This window comes from Scomber scombrus, chromosome 15 (genome assembly GCF_963691925.1).
Source record: "Scomber scombrus chromosome 15, fScoSco1.1, whole genome shotgun sequence".
Taxonomy (NCBI): domain Eukaryota; kingdom Metazoa; phylum Chordata; class Actinopteri; order Scombriformes; family Scombridae; genus Scomber; species Scomber scombrus.
Window position 1 is genome coordinate 11,061,135 of NC_084984.1, and position 26,390 is coordinate 11,087,524.

A 26,390-nucleotide genomic window follows, 5' to 3' on the forward strand; every position below is an offset into this window, starting at 1 on the left:
ATCTGAGAGAAAGAAACCAAATCCACAGCACAAAATCATAGATACTGTATGCAGGTGGGTATATGCAGTGTGGATGCAGCGACTATCTGATACACAGTTTACATATAGACACGTGCCATGTGAAAATATCCTCCAAAACTAGGAGGATCAGGAAACCATTAGCAGGGATTATACACAGTTGCGATCAGAGCAGATACCACTTATAGCAGAGATTTTTTCCTGCTGCAGACCTTTATTTGTCTCCTTCAGTGCTGCAGAGGTTCTAAGATAACTGAGCTGTTGGTTTCGCAGGAGGATTTAAGGGTATATAAGCATGAAAGAAACAGCAATTTTTTAATAATTATTTAATTTTGATTCCCACAAATAAATAAAAAAGGGACCAAACACATATCTGGATGGAGTTGCTGCCCCTGCTCACTTCCAGGATAATGAAAATAGATTTGTTTTCCTTTTCACTGCCATCATCATCACCACTGATGATGCATAATTTCCCCCACATTATCCTGCTTATCAAATCGAATTGCACGGCATAATGAATATTGGAAAACTGCTTCAAAAAATGTATCTTACATGTTGACATTTCCATTCTCATCTCATATATCTCTTTGAGCTGAGATATTCTTTCATCCACGTTTTTCATTTGCATCCTCTGACCTAAATGTCAAATGATATACCTATTTACAACAAAAGCAATGCAAACTTGCTTCTTTTTTTACGGTTATTCGAAGCAGTATGCTTGGATTTACCACTAAATTAAATCACTCCCTGTAATGTGAAAAGGTTGCTTGTTCTGCCAATCTCACTGAGAGTCAACACTCCTGTCTGTAGTTCTGTGTATCTCTACTTCACCAAGACAATGTAAAATAATGTGGAAGCTGCTCATATCCCACAAAAAAAAGAGTTGCTGTTCTCTCCTTGGTAAATAGTGGAGAAAATGAGTGTGATAACGGCAGAGAATTAGGGACCTAAGAATTAGGACCCAAACATAGTGAGCAGACAGGGGACAGAAGCAGCTACACTTGAGTGTCATACAGAAGGTTTCAGGCAGGCAGGAACCAGAGAAAAGCAAAACTCAGTCTGGAAGCTCAGTTGCAAAAGGACATACTGTAAGGACACCTTCAGACTGACAAGCTGGTTGAGCAGGGTTGACGGCTGATTAAAGGCAGCTGTGACGTCCAAGCTCACATCCAGGAAAGCTCGAAATAATCTCTGGTGGATCGACAAGCGGACAGGGATGAATACTTGGAGGTATTAGAAACTCATCTATTGTGACAGTTAGATCCGCTGGCTTGTCCTATATAGCACCACTGTGAAGTTGACATTATGTGTTTTTTAGTAAAGTGTCTTGGCAACTATAGAATGTCTTTTTTCTTTTCTTTTTTTTTAAGGTGAAAAAGACACACTCTAATAGTCTTGATCAATTTATTTTACAGCTGAAGATCAGTGATTTGGCACACAGCCTTCTTCAGGATAAAACACAGCAGTCACCCAGCTGACACTACAAGTGGCCAATTTAGGGGAAGCCTGAGGCCAAACATGAGTCCACATAAATCAAGAAACCACAAAGTGAAAAACAGAAGTGTTAAAAACAGAAATGTATCTTTTTTACTTTTTTTGTTGAGGTCTGCCTGTAAGCCAGCACCTCACTAGAATAGTTATGCATTTTCCCTCAGCTTGTTAATTACTGGATGGATTGGCATGAATTTGGATGAAGGCATTCGTGGCCTTCTGAATTGGGAACTAATTCAGTAGGAGCTCATCTCAGTTCTCTGGAAAGCAAACACAAAGCTACAAATCTGAGTGTAACCACAGACAGCGATATGGCACATTTTAAGAGCCATATCACTCATCTCACAGTATCAGCCCTCTTCCATCTAAAAATATTTAAAACCTTTCTATCAAACTCAGAGTTAATGCATGCATTTAAAACAATTACTCTTTACTACTGCCTCCCAAAATCAGCTGTGCAGTGACTACAGTTAATTAAACATGCAGCTTAACTCATTCTCACCAGAACTAAAGAGTCTGGTCATGTTCTCTGCGTTAGCTCTGCAATGGATTGCTCTTGTGTACAAAGCTCTTTAAACAGTCTTGCACGTCAGTATGTAAAAACCATGCTAATGAAGTACAAACCAGCAAGAGCTCTCAGGCCCACAGGCAGAAGTCTTTTAACTGTCCTTCATACTAACTCTACAGCAGGAGAGGCTGATTTTTGTACACTTTTAAAGGCAGAATAAAAGCCTCACTTTTCACAACAGTTCATGACTAACTGTGTGAATGTATCGTCACTGTGTGTGAAGCAAACTGTGCTATAAAACTAAAGGTTGACTTGACTAAAAAGCTCCACCTGTGGTGATTTCTATGTTATGTTAATCCACTGACTAATCATCTCATTTCACTTTTCTGCAGAGTAACAGACAGCTGCAATGTTCCCAGCACTTAAAGTTTTAGTTTTGGGTTGCTTTTTTAATCTTTGGGAAATATGCTTTGTCACTTTCTTAATGACATTTAGATGAGAACCCCCTAGCATTAGACCACAAATTGATTGTCAGAGATGCAACAAACAGACGGCTTTAAATGAGACGCCTGATTTGTATTTCCTCATTTAATTGACTTAATTAAAACTTTGTTTGCATTATTTAAGGACTATGTGTGGTCTCCTTCTCCTCAGCTAACTCTCAGCAAGAAAGTGAATTAGTTTATTCCCCAAAATGTGGAGCTGTTCATTTTAACGTTACATTTTTGTTTTCAAAGTATTTATCGTTCAGATCATAAACTCAGCCTTGATAGCCAGTTATTAGTATGTAGAGCACAGTACATCCCTGAAACACATTCACATAAACTCATCTGAAAAGTTTATTTCAACATTAGTGCTCATGCACATTCATCAACAACAAAAATGTAGCAGATAGCAGAGGGGTAAATGCAAGTTACTAATGATCTTGAGGAAATTGTTTGTGCAGAAATGTATCAATGTCTTGATATAAATAGTCCTTGCATGTCTTCCATCTAACTGTGTAAACCATTAGGACATAATGACTCTAATACATCCCCCTAATAGGCTACCTTCTAATTTAATCACGGTCTAGTTTACTCTTTTCATCGCTCCTCTCCCAGTCCGGTCATGTCTCTACCCTTCCTCTACTCTCATCTGGATTTAAATGTATTTCCACCTTCATCTGTGCTATCCAACCAGGTGGGCCTAGGACACACTGATGAAACAGCGTGCAGCTGACCCTTCCCCCCGGCAAAGTGGAATCGATGGTGAATAAATGAAAAGTAATGGTGGGCTGAATCCACAAAAGAGAGTTCATTATTCAAGAAAACGTTTTGGGAAGAATTTGAGGGCAACATCTGCAACCTCCACTGCAGTTAAATATGTGTATGTAGTGTAGCCTAAACCATATGGTAATTGCACGGTAAGATGATTTACATTGGAACATAAATGAATTTCACACTGTTTAAATTGTTCTGTATCCACCTAAGAGGCCAGATTTTTACGGGTTTTTTCTGTCATGTGACATCTAATCAGAACCAAGGACAGTGCCAGGTTTCGCCTGGGTGCTGCGTCAGGACGCCTCTTCACGGTTGGAGAGCTGGAGACGCACACAGAACATCTCAGAGCAACATTGCAACCTGAGGAGCTGTGTCACCTATAAGGGATGCACAGCAAAATAGCTGTTATTTGGTGTTCATAAAAAAACCCAAAACAAGACTGATTTCAAATTTATGTTATTGTTTCAATAACACAGAAGATGGTGCAAGAACCTAAAATCAATTTTCCATCATATATTTTTTTTTTTCCAAAAAATGAAGCATTTTGATCTAGAAATGACTTTAGTGGACATCCTCGGCATCCTGGATTAAAGTTAAAATGTCTGGAGAATTGACCGACACTTATTACGAAGGATCAGCAAGGATTGTCTCTGCTGAATCCTTAAACTTCAGCTGCATTTTCAGCACGAACAACCGCTCATACGGCGATGACTTCCAACTGTCAGATTTTGACAAAACTGATTTTGTGGGAGATGGCGCTGCTGTCGTGAGGATTATCATCTCTGTCATTTACTCTCTGGTTTGTGCGCTCGGTTTGGTTGGGAACGTATTGGTCCTGTACCTCATGAAGTCTAAACAAGTGTGGAAAAAATCCTCCATCAATCTTTTCGTAACTAGTTTGGCAGTGACTGACTTCCAGTTCGTCCTGACTCTGCCGTTCTGGGCGGTGGAAAACGCGCTGGACTTCACTTGGCTTTTCGGCAAAGCCATGTGCAAGATAGTCTCCTATGTGACGGCTATGAACATGTACGCCAGTGTGTTTTTTCTGACTGCAATGAGCGTGGCGAGGTACTGGTCCCTCGCCTCTGCGCTGAAGGGCAGACGACGGCGGCCACTGAGCTGCTCTGCCCGGTGCGTAACCGTCTTCATCTGGTTTGCAGCTGTCTCCGCTGCGCTGCCACACGCAGTTTTCTCCACTACGGTCACAGTTTCCAATGAGGACCTATGCCTCGTCAAATTCCCGGAGAGCAACGGAACCGCGCAATTTTGGTTGGGGCTTTATCACTCTCAGAAAGTGCTGCTGGGTTTTGTGGTCCCGCTTGGAATCATATCAGCCTGCTATCTGCTCCTACTGCGCTTCATTACCTCCAAAAACATCAACACCTCCAGCGCCAAAAGACGCGCTAAGGTCACCAAGTCTGTCACCATCGTGGTCTTATCATTTTTCCTCTGCTGGCTGCCCAACCAGGCGCTGACAGCCTGGGGCATACTTATCAAACTCAACGTGGTTCATTTCAGTTACGAGTACTACACCACGCAGGTGTACGTCTTCCCCGTGTCCGTGTGCCTGGCGCACTCCAACAGCTGCCTGAACCCCATCCTGTACTGCCTGATGAGGCGGGAGTTCAGGAAAGCGCTGAAAAAACTATTCTGGCGCATGACTTCGCCGACCATGACCATCATAAGGCCGATCACAGCCAGCACAAAACCAGAGATTGACGGGCAAGGGCGCGTCCTGGTCCCTGTCAGCGCCCCCGTGGCGCCCGCTGTGGTGTTTTATCCACCGGGGGCAGTAATGTAGAAAGGCGAAACCTGCCTCAAAACAGCGCTTCATAGTTTAAAATGCCAAGGAGAGGGTTTTAATGATCTGTGTTTGTATTTATATGTATTCATTCTACATTAATTGCACTATTTCTATTTAATTCAGACCGTGTACTGTCATAAAAGTTGTATCTCAATTTGGATTTGCATTAAAAGGCGAGAAAACATTGCCAAACACTATGCGACCTATACATGCCAGTCTGTCACTTTGATATCTGTCAGTGATCAGTGATGACTCATGCTTGTCTGCAGAAATATTACTTTCGCCGTTTCACATGCATTTGTGGATTTGTACTCTGCTGCCCTTTGTGATGAAAGAGGCGAGAAGTGTGCATAAAAGAAGAAAAACACATATTTTGTGAAAACATATTTTGAATGTGCTGCATCTGTCCAAGACCATTTTATCATGCAAGTAAAGTGCATCTACAAAATGTAATATACTAGCCTGTTTTTTCTTCTCTTTCTTGAGGATGAGAATGTGAAGAAAACACCCAGGTGCTCTTATGGTAGTTACATCAAATATCAAACTGCACATACTGCACATTCATTCACTTTTATAGGACACAACAATCCCTGGACTCGTGTTATAGTATAAAACATGAATCCAATGAGTTACACACAGTAACAAAGAACTAATATTGAATTGGAACTCAGAGTTGAGGTATATGAATCAGTACCAGGAGTGAAAATATTAGATGCTACATGCTTATTATAAAGAGGGTCATAAACCTGCAGCATATGGTTTGCATAACTTTAAATAACCTTTCATTTAAATTAATTCTATCATAATTGATTAAAAAAAAAGTTAATGGAAGGAAAAAAATACGTATAAAGATTGTTTAGACCCACTTAAAACAACCCATTAAATTCTAATTTGTGTATACTTTCCAAAATTATGAACATTTCAGAGAGGAGCTGGTCATTAGAAAACTACCTTAATCTCAAAAATAAACAAAGGAGGAATGCATACATTCAAATTAGGTAAATAATTAAAGTGATTAGTCAGTGCCTTTTAAAGACACATTTAATGTGGTATTTCAAAACCAAAAGGAATTTAAATACATTTAATGGGGACTCTCTTGGGACTAATCTACAGTTTAACTCCCAGATTCAATAGGAAGAGCACGATTCAAGCAAGCAATACTGTCAGGTCAAATGTTGTTCATTTCAGTGGTATCTCTGAAATCTCACAGCTGTGTGTTGTACAAAACAATCAAAACTCAGGGGATAAATAACATACATTTTTTTTAAATTAAGCAGTTTAAAGCAGAGGGACTAATTGATGCACATATTAACAAGCTAGTCTAATTATAAATGAATGGCTAATGGCCGCAGGACTTGGGTAAAAAATTAGTACACCAGAGAGATCTGTTATGGGCATATTGAATCTATTACACACATACACACGCACACACACACACACACACACACACACACACACACACACACACACACACACACACACACACACACACACACACACACACACACACACACACAGCGTTTCATTTGTTAGTACAATTCCTTTTGAGGGAAAGATAAGTTAATCAAAATTATGATTAGAAATTCAAATATAACTATGCATGCTCCTCAACAGACAAGCTGATATCTCCACTTATCCCCCACAGCACTGAAGGAGCCCCACTGATGGGTTTTGAATATGTATTTTCAAAGATGTTTAGATATTCCGTATACGTTTTGAGTTGAGTACCCCCATTGCAATTTTTTAATCAATTCACATATGAAAACAACATCTGAAAGCCCATGATTCACAACTGTAAAGTGTTAGCAGAAATTTTCATCAGCTGCATTTTCTTTATATGTCAGTGTATTACAAGTAACAGACAAGAGTGAAAACATGCTCTGAAAATTGAGCAAGCTACTGCTCTCTTAAGCCTGCAGGCAGAAACATATCATGAGGAGCAATGAAGAATCACATGATATTCACTCATCCAGTGGAAAAATTAAATGGATGACAAACGCTGGCCTCTACACTCAGCTTCACCAGCTGACTTCTTTACGATAAATTAACTTTGACTAGATTTCAATTACCTCCATCAAAACTTTTCTAAATGACATCTGCTCCTTCTCCCTCAATGAGAAAATCCAGAATCTATGAATATGCAAATATTGTTCATTTAAAAAATGTGACACTGGACAATCTCAGTGTTTGTGCACCAGAGGCTTAATGTTTCCACATCACATTCATGTAGTTTGAATACTGACCCTGTAAAATAATAAGTATGTAGGTCACTGTGACGTCATCCCTTGGTTTTTGTACTGCACCTGTCATGGATGTAAAAAGTACATCCAAAATAAGTTACATCCAAAATGTACATACATCAATGCTAGAGTTACCGTAAGGGTGGAGCTGACCATGGTGCTAGCTACTAGCTTATTAGCATGGTGCATTTGCAGTCTATAGTTAACAGTGATAATGCTAATATGCTAATATTCGGTAGCGACATACTATACCTGGATTATATGCCTAAAACCATAAAACAAAATTAATTTACTGGAAAAAACTGACAGCCGACTCCTTGGAGTGTGTTTTAGCACAACCACAAGCTGAACAATACTCTTTTAAGTGACCAAAATGTTACTATTTCGGGCTACGCCAGTTATGTTGTTGCCTAATCAACATTGTCACCATGGTAAAGACTTGTCAATCACAAGGTAGCTTTATTGTCAAATTTTAACTAAATGGAACCATCATTTATCAAATTAGCATAATTCGTGAATAACTATATTCACACAAAAAAGCATATTCAAAAATGATACATGTCAAACTATTCCTTTAATAATGACAAATTAAGCCTATGGTGCCACAACATGCATGAAAAAAAAAAGTCTATGCCAATCAAATAATCATATAAAAAAAACAAATGGACTCAAAGACATTTTATGGATATAATAAAGAATCTTTATTTATTAAAACAATATAATTAAAATACTTTTACAAACAGAATCATTCAATCATCTAATAAAGAGGGCGATGAAGATGCAGCCAAACAGGGACACGGTTGAGGCCGAGATCACCACCACAATTACACTTCCTGCCAAGTTGACCAGGGCGCCGAGTCCTGCGCCCACAATAATCTGAGCCAGCTGGACCATGCATGTAAGCGCAGCGCAGTCCAACCCACTGCCTCGCGGACTTTCATTGCTTCCTTGAAGCTTCATTTGCTCCTGGAAGCACAGCGGGTTGTGTGGGGGCGATTAGAGAGGAGGAAGAAGAAGAAAAAAAAAAACAAGATCAGTTTCTGTGTTACCAGACATTTTCATGGCAAAAAGCAATCAACAGCTAAGTAAACAGATTCAGATTCTGAATGAGAATTCAATCAAGCAGCAATATCGCAAGTTAAATTTAAATCAGAGCCCATAAACTTTCACATACTCAAACACAGTTTCTTAAATGCCAATGAAATGGTAGCAAGTTTGGAATTTCGGCAACACAAATTATTAATAGGTGGGATCGACATTTTCTGGAAATCTCTGCTGCCAAACATGCTGTGTTCAAGAGTGGCCTCCACTATTATGGTGCCAATCAGTGGAATCAACCACACAGGTCTAAAATGGAACATGCTCTGATTGACAGACTGTTGTTTAGTTGTTAATTGTTTGATGTTTTAATATATGTACTCTCTATGTAGACTCCCTATAAAACAGTATCAATACTAAGTTGATTATTCTGGTGATTGCATTGAATTGAAGAGGCTCTAAACAGATTTTTATACACTTTTCATATATCACCATGAGCAGTGCTCAGCTTATGAAAACTGTTGAATAATGTCTTTTGTGACTCTAGAAGGAGCTTTTATCTCAGACTTGAGACTTTTTAAAAATATCACAGGAAGTGTAGTGAAAGATGCTATCTGGTTGCATTATGGGAGGTGTAGGATAAAGGGTTGGCTCATACTAATGACTAAAAGAAAGGATGTCTTGGCCATTTATGGTTTTAATCCATCACGTTTGAGTCCCCCAAAACTTTATGGAAGTAAAATGCTAAATCTCTTTAAACTGAAATGGAAAAACTTGAATTTAAGCCAGGGATTAAGTTTAAACATGGGCTAGTTTATTTCTACATGTTTATTAAAGGACCGACCATTCTATGGCAACCTGTTTCTTTATTACTTTCAATTCATTCAAGAATAAAAACAGCTTATAAAACAGTTTTAAGGTTGTATTTGAGGGCAGATTCCATAATTCACAAATGTAGTGAAACAGCATGTTAATACTAATTCTGTGTTGCACTTCAAGACAAGAAATATAATTGATATCTTCTCCACATTCAATAAACAGTGGTCCTGCTTTATTGATACAAATATGTTCTGCTGTATATAAAGGAAGGAATCTAGCTGTTTTTGTTGTCCTTGTTTTAAAGAAAATGTGCCTTCCCATTTATGTGGTATTTACTGATACATGGTTCCCCCCTTTTTTTAATATCATTTTCCATTTCTCTCCTGTTTACTGTTTTTTTTTCTCTTGCTGTCCTTGTAGCTAATTCTGTTTGCCCGCATTCAGTTTGTTTTGTTTTATTCTCTTTGTTCTGTTCCTTATTTTTCACTTATTTATTATTCATTCATTCTACCGTAACACGTGGTCTTGTGTTCATTGTATGTGTACATATTGGAGAAGGTAATCTGTTTGCTAAATTATGCTTATGCATCTGTTTATATGATGTTATGAGTTATTATTTGGTGGAATTTAGCTTTAGGCTTTTGTTTACGTTGTTATGAAGAATAATGTAAAATATTTTATGTAGATGTTTAAAAGGGAAAACTATGGAAGCCCTGAAAGGCAAGTGAGAAAACAAACCTGAGTATTTTTTTTCATCTGTGAAACAAGTGGAGGAATAAAGTTATGCAAGGTAAAAAAAAAAGAGGAAGAAGAAAACTTTTGCTATTTTGCTGCTATTTGTTTTTCCACTGACTTATGCCATTCAGATTTGTCAAGCATTTTAACCACACAAAAATATTTTGTACCGCCACCGTACCTCTTCTTCACGCTGATACTCTGCTATCAGGTTGAATGGTATGGTGTAGAGTGTGCTGGACATGACGCCGAACACACTGCAGAGGATGAGCGTGGCAATGACGGAGGGGAAGAGTCCGATCAGACTGGTGCCCATGCCAAACACAAAGTAGCCCACGAAATACAACCCCTTCAGGCCGATGTATGGGAGAAGGATGCGCTGCACATCTGAAAACACATGCACACACAGTTGAGCAAAAGCAGATACAGCATGTATCCAAGTCCAATATTCTGTCTCTTTTGGCTCTGTTTTTGGTCTCTATCAACTCCTGACGGAAATACCTGACTCTTTAGCTGCTAAATACTCCACTATGTTCACCGTCTAGTCCATAACTGTGTCTAGGCTTTTTAGAGCTTTTTCTATTCTATGAAACAGTAAACGCCTCTGACATTACAAATTGTCATTTGACACATCCTTATTATAAAATTATCAATGAATCTGCTTTCAAAATTGCAGTTACAGACGATCAAATTTAGCAGCAAAGGAACAGGATGTGTGTTGCTTCAGGGTAGAAATTGGATTGTCTTTCATGGTTTGCACTTCTCAAGCGTGGTGCCATAAACATTTCAAAACCCTCCATGGTTTGTATAAGATTTGCTACAGTTGATTGGACATTTTAGAGGATTGTCGGTCAGAGCTGCAATGGAGAAAAAAAACGATTTTCTAAGGATTCAGACTATTAATGAAGCCAGTTTTGCACTGAGAGGCACACAGTGACCAACTCTTTATTTTGACTGAACTTTGCTTTGCATGTACACATTATTATTTCACGTGGATATCACTATGGCAGCCCGGCTTTTAGATTTATTAATGCAGCACAGCATGCCTCTGGGAGAACATGTTTGCTTCATTTGTGCAGAGGCCTGCAATTCCAATTCAAAGGAGAAAGAAGAGGTAATTGCTTGCTGCTATCTATTTCCCTGCACAAACTTTCCAAGCTATCCTTCACAAATGAGCAAATTATGTCAGTGCCGGACATTGTATTGTTAGTAGAAGGGGCTGCTGACTACTATTATGAATATAGAGGTAAACACAACAAACAGTTTCTTACAGGAGTAGAGGGCAGAAGACACAGCATTAATGCACAATCCCCAGCAGCCCACTTCCACTCCTCTCTCATATGTGGCATAGGCTGTTGAGTTGTGATCGGCATAAGGATTTCCCCTGTATACGATCTGCAAAAAAAGAAGTGACAAAGAGGGGATTTAAAGACAACAATGTTGAATACATAGCACCACTTTCAAGGGAGAAACTTTAAATTCAAATAATCCTAAAAACTGACGAGATCCAAGCACACAAATCCACTGATATAGACATCAAATGCTGCACACTCTCTCTTTAATATGTGCCTTTACTTTCATTTTCCTATGAAAAGAGGCAAATTCCTTTTAACCTGGCAGGGAGCCTCTGACTATACATTTCTTATCCCTGATAGCAATGCCTACAATTTTGGATTATATGTTGGCACATTGGTTATCAATGAATCGTGGAGGTGAGCGCAATGTCATGGTGTGAAGGACATCCTTTGATCAGTGTTCATACTGTGAAACTGTAAAGCATTCATCATTATTGTATTACACATGTCAACAGGAGATTGTGCACAACAACAGACTCACCCCCCCTCTATCCCCCTTCTGCCCCCTCACAAACAGGGATTAATGGAGCTTGACTGCAGACACATATTGCAGTGGTTTGTTTTTCACCTCTAATGTTTTTGTACTGAGTTTTCATCTTGCCTCATTCGACCATGAATTATGTTCAGGGCTTGATATAAGGATTACCTCTTCAGTTCATTGTTTAGTCTATAAAATGTGTCACATGCATCAATGACATCCACAATATTTGCAAAATTACTCTCAGGACCAGGAGGGGGAGACAAACGTTTCACACTGGATGTTTAAAGGATGGACCATTATTTTAATATACAAACACACATTTCATATTCTGCCCCTTTTGTTTGTTTTTTTCTTCATACAGATTTCTTACATTATGATAATAATATAATAATTATATATGTATATGCTAATTTGCCACATACAGTACACACACTATATCCACATACACAACCAAACATGGGGTGCTGAACTATTGTGTGCAAACTAAACGGGTCAAATTAAAATGTTTTGTGAGCTCTTATGCAATTAACCATTTAGTTGTTTTGTCTATGAATGCCAGAAAATAATTTGAGATGTTGACCATGTACTGTCATGTCCCCAGTTCAAGTCCTTCACATTGCCTCTCTCACAACTTCTCTTCTCTCATTCCCTGTCAGCTCTCTTCTATGTGTGAAAAATACCAAAAAATCACACTTTTCTCAGAACCTAACATGGCACATAACATCTTATTTTGTCTGACCTACAGTCCAATACCCAACAATATTCAATTTACAATGATATGAAACAGAGAGAAGCATTACATCCTAATGTTTGAGGTACAGGAGCAAGCAAATGTTTGGGTTTTTTTGGAAAAATAAAAATGAATAGAAAAGTAAGAATGCAGTGAAGGGTAGCTACAAAAATGGATTTAAATTGCCAGTGTGAAATGAATACCTTTATATTTTCTTGAGTTACGTTTTTAATTAGATGGTTTTTGACATGCACTGATTCAAGCACATATGCAGACACAAATCAATACCTGTCCCATGAAATCGGTGAAGAACAGCATATTGCAGAGGAAAGCTGTCCATCCCAATAGGTGACTGATACACAGGCAGCGGTAGTGGTGCGGCATGTTGATGATAGTTTTCATCATTGACCTGAATGTCATCCTCTTCTGGGCCTGCAGATACACATAAACATCACAGACACATCCACCAGTCAGTGCCGACAGCTATATCAGTCCGAAAAATAACTACTTTTCCCATAAAGCACTCATTACTTTCCTGGTATTTCATTTGCTAGTGGTGCTAAAGCTCATGTCTGACAGTTCAAAAGCTTCCACAATAATACAAAACATGACTGCGCCATACAGACCTTAATTAGAGTGAATGAGCGGGATTCAAAATAAAAATCTCAGAGGACCCTGATAAAGGGTTTGAGAGATGATGAAAGACAGAGAGGCAAATGAGATGCAGAAGTTCAAACTCTCTGAAATCATCAATCATACCACCCTATTGTATTTTTAGAGAGTTTTTGATTTCACAGCACTCTTCAAAGGTGAGGCAAACTCTGATACTCTTCTGTTTGATCAAGAAATATTATACATAGTCAGGAATTAAGTCAGCTTGGAAGCTTATTGTCCAGATTTATTCAACAATTAACCATAGACTGCAATTAACTCATCTGTATTCATTGACTACTTCATGCCGTGTGTGTCACATGGAAATTTCTATATATTGCACAAGATATATTCCCATTACTGTATATCACAAGGTTATTCAAAGAGTTCCCTCTTCAGAGTATAACCTAATTAACCATTTGAACTAGAATATTCCCATTTTCCCAAAGGACTTTCAAAGTATTTTAATTGGCCAAACTGGCTGCATAGCTCTAGAGATAGTAACGTCATGTCTGTTGATTGGTCCATCGGGACTGAAAAATCTCTCAACCATTACATGAATTGCTATGAAATTTGGTACAGATATACATAAAGTCGCAGAGAATGAAATTAGTTTGGCGATCAACTGATTTCCCTCTATAGTGCCATCATGAGGTTGACATTTGTGGTTTTGAGTTAAATGTCTCGACAACTATTAGATGGATTGCCATGAAATTTTGTACCAATGTTAATGTCCCACTCATGATTAATTTATCATATAAAAAATAATTGTGGCAATCCTTTTTCTTTTCCTCTGGCACCATCATTATCATATCTGCAAAACCTCATCACATTCCCATCAGCGTAATATCCTAATATGTTGTCCACCCCATTAACATACATGAGGGGTGCCAAATATTAGGAACACTTTTCAATATAATGCAGTCCAGTACAGCAGCACCACCCACTACAACCTCAATAATAAACCTAAAGTAGAATTATAACCTTTCTGACAATATCAACAAAGACTGAAGATGTACAAGCTTTGTAAGAGTAGTATTTATGGCTGAGCTGCTGTATGGATGCTGGATTGCATCAGATTTCAAAGGTGTTCCTAATAAAGTGCTCAGTGAGTGTATTTGTATGCATAATATAGAAGTGAAGGCTGAGCTCTGCAGAGAGAACTCTTCTAGTAACCTTGGGATATTCAGTAATATGAATTAAAAAAAACGTGTTTGTATGTGAAACACACAGTATGCATTGAGGTAGTCAACAGAAATCAGGTGAGAAGGAAAAGAGTGTGTTTTTGTTTTGTTTAGCGTTTCTCCTTTTTCAGTTATGTCTTCTTTAGTTAAAATGTTAATACAGTTAAGAAGATGAAGAAAAGGTTTTTCATCACTGTTTGCAAGTCTGCTATACAACTCAAAGCTTGTAACAGGTGAAAGAACTATATACAGTACACACCACACACACACAAGCAATTCACTCTTTCAATAAAGGCACCTAATAGACATCCATTTTCTGTTCCTCTCTGTTGAATTCTCCTTTGCCATGAACAATATGAATGGTTTAAAACATCCAGGAATAAACAGATACATTCTGTACATGGTGTACTAATTGTGTCCTCAAAGGCTTTTTATCCCTCACATCACATACCTCCTTGTTTGGCTGCTTAGCGCTGGAGGTCACCGAGTTAGCCTCACCCAGAGCAGAGAAAGACCTAGGCCTGAGGTCTGGGACTGATGCTGGGACCCCAGGAGAGACAGGTGAGTTGGGTTCTTTAGTCAGTGCTCCGTATCCATTGCTGTGGGGGCCCAGTAGAAGGAGGGCATTGCCGGGTAAGAAGTCAGAGGTAGACGAGTCTTTGTTCAGAGGTTGCTCTGGAATACTGAAGAGGTGAATGGTCAGGAGGATGCCCCAGGTAATCGCTGAGAAGAAGTAGATGACCTGGTACTCAGAGCCTAGCACTTGACCCATCATAGAGTGACCCCAATCCATAGCTCCCACCAGGTAGCCACATGCTCCACCCAGACCTGGAATATACACAACAGCAAAGATTGAAACACTGACCAGACAGGAAAGCGCAGTTGTTTTAAAAATGAAATGTATGCTCAATCTGTTGGATGGATTTCAGTATGCCCTCTGCTTTTAGATTTGTCAATAGATCAGCTAAGATAGAGCTCCATACATCAGAAAGAGAAACCAGACTGAATCAGCTATTATCCGTCCTCTCGTACCTGTGTGAATAGTGTTTTCACACATGCTGCGGCTACTGTGAAATGCACTATGGAGGGTAATCAGATAATGTGTGAAGACATTACACATTACACTGCACATACGGTAATGCAAAGGAAAAAAATATCTAATGCTATCCTCTTATTTTCAATGGTACACACCACTGGAAAAAGAGGTATAAAGGAAGTAAACAACATATTGTATGCTATCATATTGCTGCATAGCTTATTTAATTGTAAATCTACATCTACGATTCCCCAGACATACTTTAAGGGATACATAAAACAATACTTTGAATAATAACCAGTGTGAGTAATGTGCGTCATACTCAATATTCAAGCACTGGATGTGGCCCATCTGCCTGTTTCTCATTTCATTAGGGCTGCAGTGTGTCGAATACAGTGACATCAAGCAAAACAGACTTGGCAGAAATGGAATACAACATTCATAAGATAAGTATGTTTTAAATAGTTTGAATATGGTCACCTGAAAATAAGAATTGCTCTGCTTTTGTTACCTCAGACCCACTCCCTTTATATCTACAAAGAATGGACAAATCAAACACTGGCTGTAACGAGGGCCTTTTGTGCTCTTTGTGAGTTTCGTAGCCAAGGTAGCTTCTCCTAAATGCTTGGAGGGGGGGTTAGGGTTAGGGTTAGGGTTGGGGGGGGGGGGGGGGTATGAAGTTTATTGCAAGTTGCCTCACTGCTAAAATATTGATAAATCCTACACACTGGTCCTTTGAGACTCACTAGTTGAACTTAGAAGGAAAACAAGTGCCATATGCAACATGTGCTCTGGTGCAGTGCTAAATGCCACATCTCTCTCTGCTCTCACGGGATTTCATTAACAACACAGTCTCCTCTCCTTACCATAAAAGGAAAGTTGAATGTTGAGGCCTCAAAGTTTCGAGAAAGGTGAGGAACTAACCCTTTCACACCGACTGTTTCACTTCAAGAAGCAAAGAGAAAAGAACAGACATTGCTTTGTCTGATCATAATATGGATAGATGGACAGGAAATGCAATCAATACTTGTTCTTAACTGTTTTAACAACAAGATTTAAAGGCATACTATGTAGGATTTGTTAGTTTGGGTTTGTAAACACAGCCCCTTCACCCCCACCTCCTGCCACGCTGCTAACATACCTAAAAACGAATCAAAAACTGTTCCATAATTTATCAGTAATGACTCATTTGGTCAGGTAAGAAACGAATTAAAGACCTGCTGTTTGTTCAGCAGAAAATTAAAAGGGATACTCGCTCACTTACTCAAGCAGAATCTGTGAAACAATGACTTAACTGGCATTCACTCCAAAGGTTCTGAATATGATTTAGAAAAGCTAATAGAAAAAGATACACTAATCAAAGAGAAACACACAACTACTCCCTCCTCCTCAAATCTCACATACCAGCAGTGGCAGGGGCGTCTAAGGAGTCATGTGCCTGGCCTCCGTCTCACTCAGCTCAGACCCATGACTGCAGCACATGACTAGCTCTGGGCTGGATTACTGCCTGACTAGCATGCTCACACCACCCGGTGCCTGATGACAGCTGAGCGCACCGGTGGAGCTTACACTGAAAACATCATCTTGCCCGAAAGCAGGGTATGAAAAATATTTGCTTGATCCTGTATATTTTAATATGTTTTATCATAGACTATATGCTTTATGGAAGGAGAACAATGTGGCTTCGCTCATAAATGCTGCATAAGGATCATACAACATACAGTGCTAAGCTTTGTTATCCCAATTTATAAATTGTGAACTCATGAATAGAACAGGCATAGTTGATATTAACTGTTCAGATATCATAATGGGACCACCTCTAAATATAACACAATATATAGGATCTTTAAAAGAAAGCACTTTTAGAAGCCCCCAAAATAGTTTCTAGAAAAGTTCTTAAACAGAAGCACATGTCTTGGTACATCTGATTTTAGTAATATATAAAACTATAAAACTTTAGCTGTTCCCCAATCTTCAAGCCACTGGATTTTAGCACCAAAAAACAATCCATCTAAACACCTGTGAAGCAAAAAGGTTGGACATGTAATTTTAGCTGGAAATTCGAACTTGCACTTTACTGTAAGCAGGACTGAAATATAATTGAGTTGTTGACTTGTTAGCTATTGGTTGATTAACTACTGTGTACTGAAATATGGGGAAACTAAATGTCATGAATGTCTACTTTTCTTTCCTATTCTGTCAGAAATGGACCACTGGGTTGGTTAGTGGCTGTAATTGTAATTTACCACTTGGAAAGTGCTGACTTTGTATTTGATAAACCTGACTTGCTTCTTAATCCCATCTTTTCAAAATCTCTCCAACAACAAGTCGTATAATTATACAGGGTGTCATAAATCCAGCTGCTGCCTTTGGCTTACAGTCCCCATTCAGTGTGCCTGCTTTGTTTATCAAATTACTTTTCATAGTATGAGCCTGAACTTTTGAAAGAGTGTCCATTCATCCATTCAGCCTTACATCCATGAACTGGAGGTGAAGTGCAGACGGGTTAATCCATCAAAAGATGTTACAAAACATGTATGTCTGTATCTGAGGGACTGAGGAACACATCACTTCAAGTTTTGGAGAGGTATTGGATTGGCAATATTTCAGTAACAGATGAGAGAAAAAATGATCAAAAACTGTACGGCTCCTTCAGAGTTCAGTTTTTCTACTTTTATAGAGTTGTTTTTTACTGATATCACAGTAATGTCAAACAAAAGCGAATTACTTTTGTTTCTGCTTTCCCACATACTTTAACGACAAAATGTTAAAAAAAAAAAAACAATCCTTAATTTACTGAGCAATTAAGCACCTTCTCTTTCATTAACTTAATCTTTGTTCAGTCACACTGTGGGTCATGCAGCAAACGGTTAATTTTCAAACACCTCTAAAAAGTCCCCTGAAAAATTTCCTCCAAAGAAAAAAATATTCAGTAACTACAGTAGTACTTCTTTCTCAATTTTTTGTCTTTTATCTTTAAAATAACTTTATAAATGACCATGTGTACTGAAAAAACAACAACTTTAAGGTATCATTTATTATAAGATTATCGACAGATTGTCATACAGAGTGATTCAATTCTGTACAAGACACAGAAGTCACACTCAAATGGTCTTTTGGCTTTCGTGAAATTACCTATCAAAAGACATAATTGTCACCCACAGTCTCACTGAACATGCAAACAACACATGGACAGCTGGAGCTGTTCACACAATGCTTAGTACTTGCTATTCCACCCACCAGTATACACTCAGTTTAACCAGAAAAAGATCCCATTTATCTCGGAGAATCACTGCCATACACAATTCATGTTTTATGTTAGTTGCACAGCCAAAAATGCTGATTAAGCAGCTATTCCCATTGAAATGTTCAACAAACAAACTCACACTGATTAATTCACTGCAAATCCATCAAGATTCACAATGGAAACAACCAGCCAAGAGGAATTATGACAGAAATAAGCATACAATAAACAGTGCGTTCATGCGTGTGCTTGTATTACTAACCTGTGAGTAGAGCATGGTAGTGCAGTCCTCTTTCCTTGTCTTGATGCGAACACACATCAAAAAGGTAAGCCTTGATGGGCCCGTCGATGAAGTCTGCAGCAAAGTCAAACAGTACGACTCCGACCATCACCACCACTATGGCCCATATACTCTTCAATGACCTGTCACTGACAAGAGCTGCAAAACACAACAAAACATCTGATCACTCATCAGGCACTGTGGCAAATGATGTAAATAATAATGTCATAATAATACAATATGTTGTAATAAAAATGTGTTGATAATAATAATATGTCTTCCACACTGATATATTTATTTGCTGAGCTTAAAGTGTCAAATTTGCAAGTTCGGCTTGGTATTGTAACAGGAAAAGAACATCCCAAAAGAACAGCAGACTGAAAGGCACTTTTAAAAAATAAAGACAATAGGAGACTCTGTTTTTTCCTAGAAAAGCAATTATGCTGGACAGGTAACAATTACATTATAAAGCGTGACTGTTTTGAACTCAAAGCCTAGTTTAGTTCTTGGTATGAGGGAAGCTAAAAAAACATATCACAAGGAAACACTTCTAATTAGAACCTAGTGAAGTGAAGGTTATAATTTATGTAAGAAAGAATAGGCAAGTTTAGAAAAAATAAATAACAATAAGAAATTAAAGCCGCAAGCGGCGATGGCGGGCCCTCGCTCACCCATGCCACCGTGGGGCCTGAGGCATGGCGGGGCTGTGGCGTGAAGCAGAAAGTGAGAAAAAACCTGGAAGGAGGCCAAAAATGCAATGTTTCGTTCATCCAGTAGGGGGCAGTCACAGGTAGTTACACATATGGTCTGGTGTGGTCTGGTGTGTTCAGGGCGGCCACTCATCAGTCATGTGAAGTTTGGAGTGAATTGGACAAAGCATGAAGGAGTTATGAGAGGTTGATGGTTCATCCACCAGGGGGCAGTAGAGAGTAACAAAACACAAGCGGTTGCGTTCAGGGTGGGACAGTGATTACACATGTGAAGTTTTGTGGAAATCGCACAATGATGATGTAAAATATGGCACTTCCTGTTTCCATTAGGGGGCGACATGAGCGACACCCCTATCAGATGGAAGAGGTCTCCACCCTGGACCTGTGTATCAATTTTCATGATGATACGTGTTCAATAAAGCCATCAAAAAGCCAAACATATTTTCATGGCGAGGAATTGATGGTAGCCACGCCCCCACAGGGACGCCATTACTCGTAGCTTCACAGTGTTCATAATGTAGCTTCACCAACTGGTTCTGCATGTTTTAGAAGTGGAATGAAGTTGATGGGGTCAACTATGTATTTTTCATGAATTTAAGTTCACTTCCTGTTACCACCGGGGGGCGCTATGAGTTACGTGGGAAGTTAATATATCGGGACGTTCAGGGCGGAGCCATCATCATGTCCAGCAAGTTTGAAGCTGATTAGATGAAGTATGTGGGCGTGAGAGCCACTCGTATGTACATGGCGAGCACGCCAAAGTTAGTTGAGCCCTGGCAGACACGCCCTTTGACCTACGGATGCGCAGAGCACAACTTAAGCTCAGCTAGGTCTGGAGATTTTGCGTACCTAATTTGAACTTGATCGGGCGAACGCTGTGGGAGGAGTTAATTTTAGGCGGGAAAAATCAAAACCAAAATGGCCGACTTCCTGTTGGGTCGAGGTCATGAGGTCAAGAGGCTTTTTTGCATATGTGGGTATAATACATATCTGTACCGAATTTTGTGAGCATAGGACAAAGTTAGCAAAATTCCCTATGGGCATTTTTGGACTTTGTAGGGGGCGCTATTCCGCCATTCTGCGTCGACCATGTGCGACCACCCAAAAATATCGAATTTCGGATGAGGCCGGACATCCGTGCAAAAGTATAAGCATTTTCGCATTTGGGAAAGGGGCGAAATTGGGGCACGAAATGTCGGAAGAATAATAATAATAATAAACATTACAATTTCAATAGGGCTTTCGCCAGGCGACTTTCAGTCCCCGCTCGGGCCCTAAATATCCACAACAACACTAAGCCATGCTAGCAGATATGTGAGGCTTAAACACAGCTTTAGTTACACATAATCTTTATGAACAGATATGCAGAATCTGTATATAAGGGAAAAGATTTTGGGATCGGATGCATTATGGTTTTTGATTTTTTAATTCCTGCAACAGTAACATGCTTTGGTTGCATGCCGGTAAACCTATGATAATGCACTTGATGATGTTTTAGTCTTATAGAATAGAATATACTTTATTGTCCCATAGGGGAAATTTGTCATGGACTCAAAGTGCGTAGTGCATAGTAGTAGCTGCCCTTACAGACAATAAATACACATAAACATAACATACACGTAGGCTGCATACATACTCATGACACATCCAATGAAAGATTAAAGCTAAATAAAAGTAACAAATAGAAATAAAAAACTAAACAAACAGTACACCAAGTTATTGCACACTTCACAGGCCTCAGCGTACAGATCTATTTAAAATTTTGATGGAGGTGGGTACGAAAGAGTATGTTTTATATGAAGTTTTAGCCTGTTATATGATGTTTAGCCTGTTTTAGCTGGTTTTTAATTAGATTTAATTTATTTTTCAAATCCTGAGACCTGTAGCCTACTACATCTCGCTCACATGTGACATGATGACTGACAAATAAAGAATCTTGAATCTTGAATCTTGAACCGTCCCTGTGGACAGGAAAAGAACGCATTGGCTGAAATGTTGTAAAGTATCAATGTTTGTCTGATTTTAAACTGTTAAATCCGGTCATAGATATCGTCTCTCAACTCCAACTCCATTCTCATGGCTCAAACTGCTAATCAGATTTTAAACAATACAGGTGCATGGAAGAGGAAGTGTCAGCCCAGATATCTGTTATCCGGATGCTCACTGGCTACACCGGAACCCCCCTTAATATAGGCCATTGCCCCCAGAAGCTAAATCATCCTCAGACTATAGCCAATGGGTTCCAAGACTGAGTTACATGCTAACATCAGCATGTTAGCATTATGGATGTATAACAACTTGTTACCAGATTCAAAGATGGCGGCTGTGGTGTGTACCTAAATGAAAATTTCTCACCTGGTGCATAAGTCAAAAATGTTTTTTAGCTGCTAAATTCGCCTTTGCGTTGTGCTGTACATTAAATATGTGCAGTCATGCTTTTTTGCACTTTAAAATCATTCTAGGCTCTGGGAAAGTTTTACAAATATAAGGTTTTTATGGTTGCAGGGCATTTTTTTCTTTGTACTACCATTAGTGGCCACTGGGGAAGACTCAGTAGTTGCTAACATGCTCACAATGATAATGCTAACATGATGATACTAAGGCATGATGTTTACCAGGCTTATAATCTTAATTTAGTATGTTAGCATGCTAACATTTGATAGTACATCATCAGTTTTACAGTTATTTGGTCGTGAACTAAAATGTTGGACAAAATATACATTTTGATGATGGTGGATGAATCACCAAAGTTATTTCACGGAAATCCATCTAACAGTTGCAAAGACTAAAAGCCAAGAATGTCACTTTATTATGGCTCTACAGGAAAATCTGAAAACATTTTACATCTCTGTCACTCTGTTATCTGTTTACACTAGGTCCGAACTGGCCTTTTCGTAGATACTAAACAAAAAACACTATTTAAAATTGAAAGGGCAATTATAAGCATGGTCAAGTTGAAGCTGACAGATTTTCTTTTTTTCCCCTCACAGTTCGGTTAATACAATGCAAACATTATTTAACACGATTCCTGTGGCATTTACTACAACCATGAGAAACATAGAAAGATAATCAGCTTATTCAGCACACGTCAGAAGAAAGAAATACATTATAGTCCAAGTAATGATTAGAAAAAAACTCAAACAACAATCGTATCATTCAACAAATAAAGTGCTTTTCAAAAGATTTGACTTCTGATTTTCTTTTTCCCTCAGTCTCAGATTTGAATGCTCTTAAATATTCAGCCCGTATACAGCTACAGTAAAACAAATAAACATTGTTCTGCTTTTTCTCTTGTATAATTGTATGGTTTTTAAATTAATTAAGACCTCTAAAGCTTCCCAAACAGTCTCTAAAACATAACATGGTCAATATATTTACAGAAAGAGTTTTGGATATCTGCTCAAATGTGCACAACTGTAGTACACTGATAGAAATATGCTTTTTGTTGTATTTTCAATGTCCTGTTCAATAATTATTATCCAATCAAAAGCTATGATTGAGGTAAGGTGGATGACTTATTTAAAGCCTCATGATTAAAAGCTTCTGGGGCCAACTATGATAATCAGAGCAGTGAAAATGATCATTGAATGAGCACTTAACGTCAACTGATACTGTACCAGCTGTTTGGTGGGTAACAATATAGCAGCACTGTAACTCTCAGCAGTGAATCAGTTCACATGGCTTTACTTCACTTATCTTTGTTAATAAAGGTCAGCAATTCTTTTGTGCAGCAATCTTCTCGTGATGCTGCCTGGAGCTTGGCGGATTCTTGTGAAAAAGGTTCAGCAGTTTAAATGTTAGCGGTTAGTGGTTTTGAGAGACAAGTCACACATTTTACTTCAGTCACAAGTTAAAAGAATGAGCGTAAGAGCTGCTTAAGACGTCATTCCCACACATGCTCATAATAGGTTATTATTTTCTTGATGGACGTGTCACAGTTTTTGCTCACATCTGTGAGTGAGTGGATACTGTTGTAGTTTGGTTTCTAAGTCTATGTTTGTCTGAGAGATAACGGAAAGCTTGGGTGCAAAAAATTAATGTTACAATCACTGGATCAATTTGAAAATTGTGACATCAGATCAGGACCTTAAATGGCAGGTAAAAGCTAATGTTCTTCAAGAGACAAGAAGGAAGAATGGCAACAATGTTTGCATTTGTTGAGTTAGTAAGTTGAATCACAACTCTCCCACTTCATATTTTCAAGCACACACTGTGATTTCTCAGATTTCAACAGCATTTCCCAAAATATTTCTACTTCTCTGAGATGAAAATAAATTATTATTCATACCACTTTCCCCTTTCAAAGGCACAGTCAGCCCCAAAATATGACAAGACTAAAAATATAACTGTACCTCCCCCTCTCACTGTCTGGCTCTTGAAGTTCCTCTTTCATTTCCTCTCTCCTCAAATTCTCCCACCCATCCTCACCTGAGACGACAGCATCCCCATTGAGGAACAGGGTGAGCCCCACGAGCATGATGATGCCCAGGGCCAGGATGTAAGGCCTCCGCCGGCCCCATGACGATCGGCAGAAGTCGCTGGCCGAGCCGATGATGGGCTGAAGCAGGAAGCCCAAGATGGGGCTGATTAACCACACCAAGCTGTACATGCTGCGGGGCAGGCCCACACTCAGAAGCACCGGTGTGACGAATGCTGCCTCCACAGCATAGCAGAATTCCCTTCCAAACATGACCAAGCCATGGAGGATAAGGCGGCCTCGTGAGCGCCTGGGGGGCTCCACGGCTCCAAAAACAGCGCTCTCCACACTGTCCATGTAGTCCTCTTTTGGGCTAGTGTAGTCTGTTGAGTACTGGTGCAAAGAACTGCTGATGTGTTTGCCAGGCTCTGGGAGCCGGCAGGGTTGGGGCCTGACTGACTGGTCCTCTGATAAAAGGGTCATGGTTGAAAGAGGGGGAAGAGGGGTAGAAGGAGAAAGGGAGAATGAAAAGGGAATGAAGAGGGGAAAGACACAAAGACAGAAAGAATAACAGTGTCTCTCTCAGTCAGCCAGAAGATGGATAAATGGCTAAATGCCCAATCCTTGCACTGCTGCTCAGCTTGAGTTAATCCTCCTCTTTACTGCATAGCTGAGCATAAAATCCAAGATCCAAACCTGTTCACTTCACATGTGAGGGTCTGCCTCCTGGTCTGAGCAGAGCAGAGCAGGACTCACTGAAGAAGAGAGGGAGAGGGGAGGAGAGAGAGAAGTGGGTGTATTTAAGAGTTTACTGAATGACAGCAAAATGCTGTAGTAAGGCCTGGAGCAGTTCATGGGAATGTGTGTGAGGAATTAACATGCCTGTGTGTGTGATGTGTGTCGTAAAAAGGGGTGTTTATTCTATTGTTCCACAGACGCTAATGATTATCCAGTAATATTTATATCCTGGTGACAACAGTAGTTATTGTTCTTTCAGTCGACAGGCTGGTGCCACCAAACTTAATTCATTTATTGACACATTTGAAAACCTATTTTAAAATGATTAATCAAATTTACAAATGGAAAACTATTAGTGAACAAGACTAGGTCAAAATCTAATATATGACTGGACTGTGTATGAATCACTAGAGGAAATGCACAGGACTTTGACCAAAGCCCATTTCAATCAGGAGAGACAAGTGATAGAAAGATATTTATTGTGAATATATGAGAGAACAAAGCCTTAGTAAATGGACAAAGTCTTTGGCGCTTGAACTCCATGAGGAATCATCCCAGAACGGCTGAAAATATATATATGAATCCCCCATGAAGTCCAGGCACTGGTGGTGGTGATTGCTGATGAGTCTAATGAGAAGATGGCAGAATGGAAAATGGACTGCAGATCCTGTGGCGAATGGAGGAGATTGGGAGGTGGTGGGATGCACGAACAGCTGTAATACAGAACTGAAGCAGAGAGAGAGAGGCATATTTAAACAGACCACGACGAGATGATAGGCTAACGCTGAAGTGTGGCGTTTTGCTATTGGTTGCCGAGATTGACAAGTGACTGACAACTCAATTAAGATCAAGCCCTTGGACATGACAAACTAGGAACAAGATGAGCATGCTTAAAAGAAGGCAGGAAAGTTACTCCTGATGCCTGTATGTCTTAGAGTCTTCCAGACTGAACTTTCGCTAAGCTTCTTTTGACACAGGGCCTTTCTCAATACCAAGTACCCCAAGTTCAGAATTGAAAAGTTCAAATCAGGAAAACAAACTTTCCGAGGATGGGAGGACACAGTGCAAACATTTAGCAATTGGAACAGCAGCGCACTCGCTGACAGCAGCAGCTCAGCATCAACACGCCTACCTCACTCTACTGTGACAAAATAATCTCAACTCAAAGCTTCACTAACACCTTTTTGTCTCAAAAAATAACCCTTAACTGAGAGATGCAGTAAATTATGTAACTCAGTCTATAACATATAAAAATCCAGACTGTTATGTTGCTTAATACAGTAAAACAAAATTTAATATAGACTGACCTGTTCATTTTAATACATTTATATTTATGTAAATGTGGTGATATCTGTACCTATAGAGCTTCAGAGGCAATGCTAAAAACATGAAGCTTCACTGTACATCCAGAAAAACTAATGAGGCAGCTACAATTGTTAGATTGTATCTATGGGACCAACATTTATCAATATATATAAAAATGCTATAGAGACATTACAAAAAATAATTAAGAGACTGACCTGCTCCATTCTTAATCGCTCCATTTGTCACACAAAATGACTGATGTAAGAAATGTTTCGTAAGCAGTAAATAAATCAGTGACAAATTAATAAAGAAAATATTTCATAGTGTATGTGGTCATGCGGTCTTTA

The 26,390-nt window shown here is 39.2% G+C and overlaps 2 protein-coding genes across 2 annotated transcripts; one reads left to right on the forward strand and one right to left on the reverse strand.

The window, feature by feature from the left end:
• The first annotated feature begins 3,874 nt into the window (after nt 1–3,874).
• On the forward strand, nt 3,875–5,077 carry rxfp3 (relaxin family peptide receptor 3). The gene has a single exon (XM_062434999.1). It carries the CDS (start codon nt 3,875–3,877, stop codon nt 5,075–5,077), a length of 1,203 nt encoding a protein of 400 aa, XP_062290983.1.
• A 5,105-nt stretch (nt 5,078–10,182) lies between these two features.
• Nucleotides 10,183–24,570, reverse strand: slc45a2 (solute carrier family 45 member 2). The gene is made up of 5 exons (XM_062434884.1): nt 24,012–24,570; nt 18,856–19,032; nt 12,767–12,910; nt 11,184–11,307; nt 10,183–10,299 (listed from the first exon to the last, which is right to left on the reverse strand). Exons 1-4 carry the CDS (start codon nt 24,481–24,483, stop codon nt 11,249–11,251), a joined length of 852 nt encoding a protein of 283 aa, XP_062290868.1. The 5' UTR covers nt 24,484–24,570; the 3' UTR covers nt 10,183–10,299; nt 11,184–11,248.
• Between the last annotated feature and the right edge of the window lie 1,820 nt (nt 24,571–26,390).

What these genes read in the sequence shown, in the direction of transcription:
- rxfp3 (XM_062434999.1), top strand. Translation starts at nt 3,875, where the DNA reads ATGTCTGGAGAATTGACCGACACTTATTACGAAGGATCAGCAAGGATT.
- slc45a2 (XM_062434884.1), bottom strand. Translation starts at nt 24,483, where the DNA reads ATGACCCTTTTATCAGAGGACCAGTCAGTCAGGCCCCAACCCTGCCGG. An exon ending in CTACCATGCTCTACTCACAG is followed by an intron (nt 12,911 to 18,855) that starts GTTAGTAATACA and finishes GTGTATCTGCAG; the next exon opens with GCCCAGAAGAGGATGACATT. An exon ending in TCACCGATTTCATGGGACAG is followed by an intron (nt 11,308 to 12,766) that starts GTATTGATTTGT and finishes CTTTTTTTGCAG; the next exon opens with ATCGTATACAGGGGAAATCC.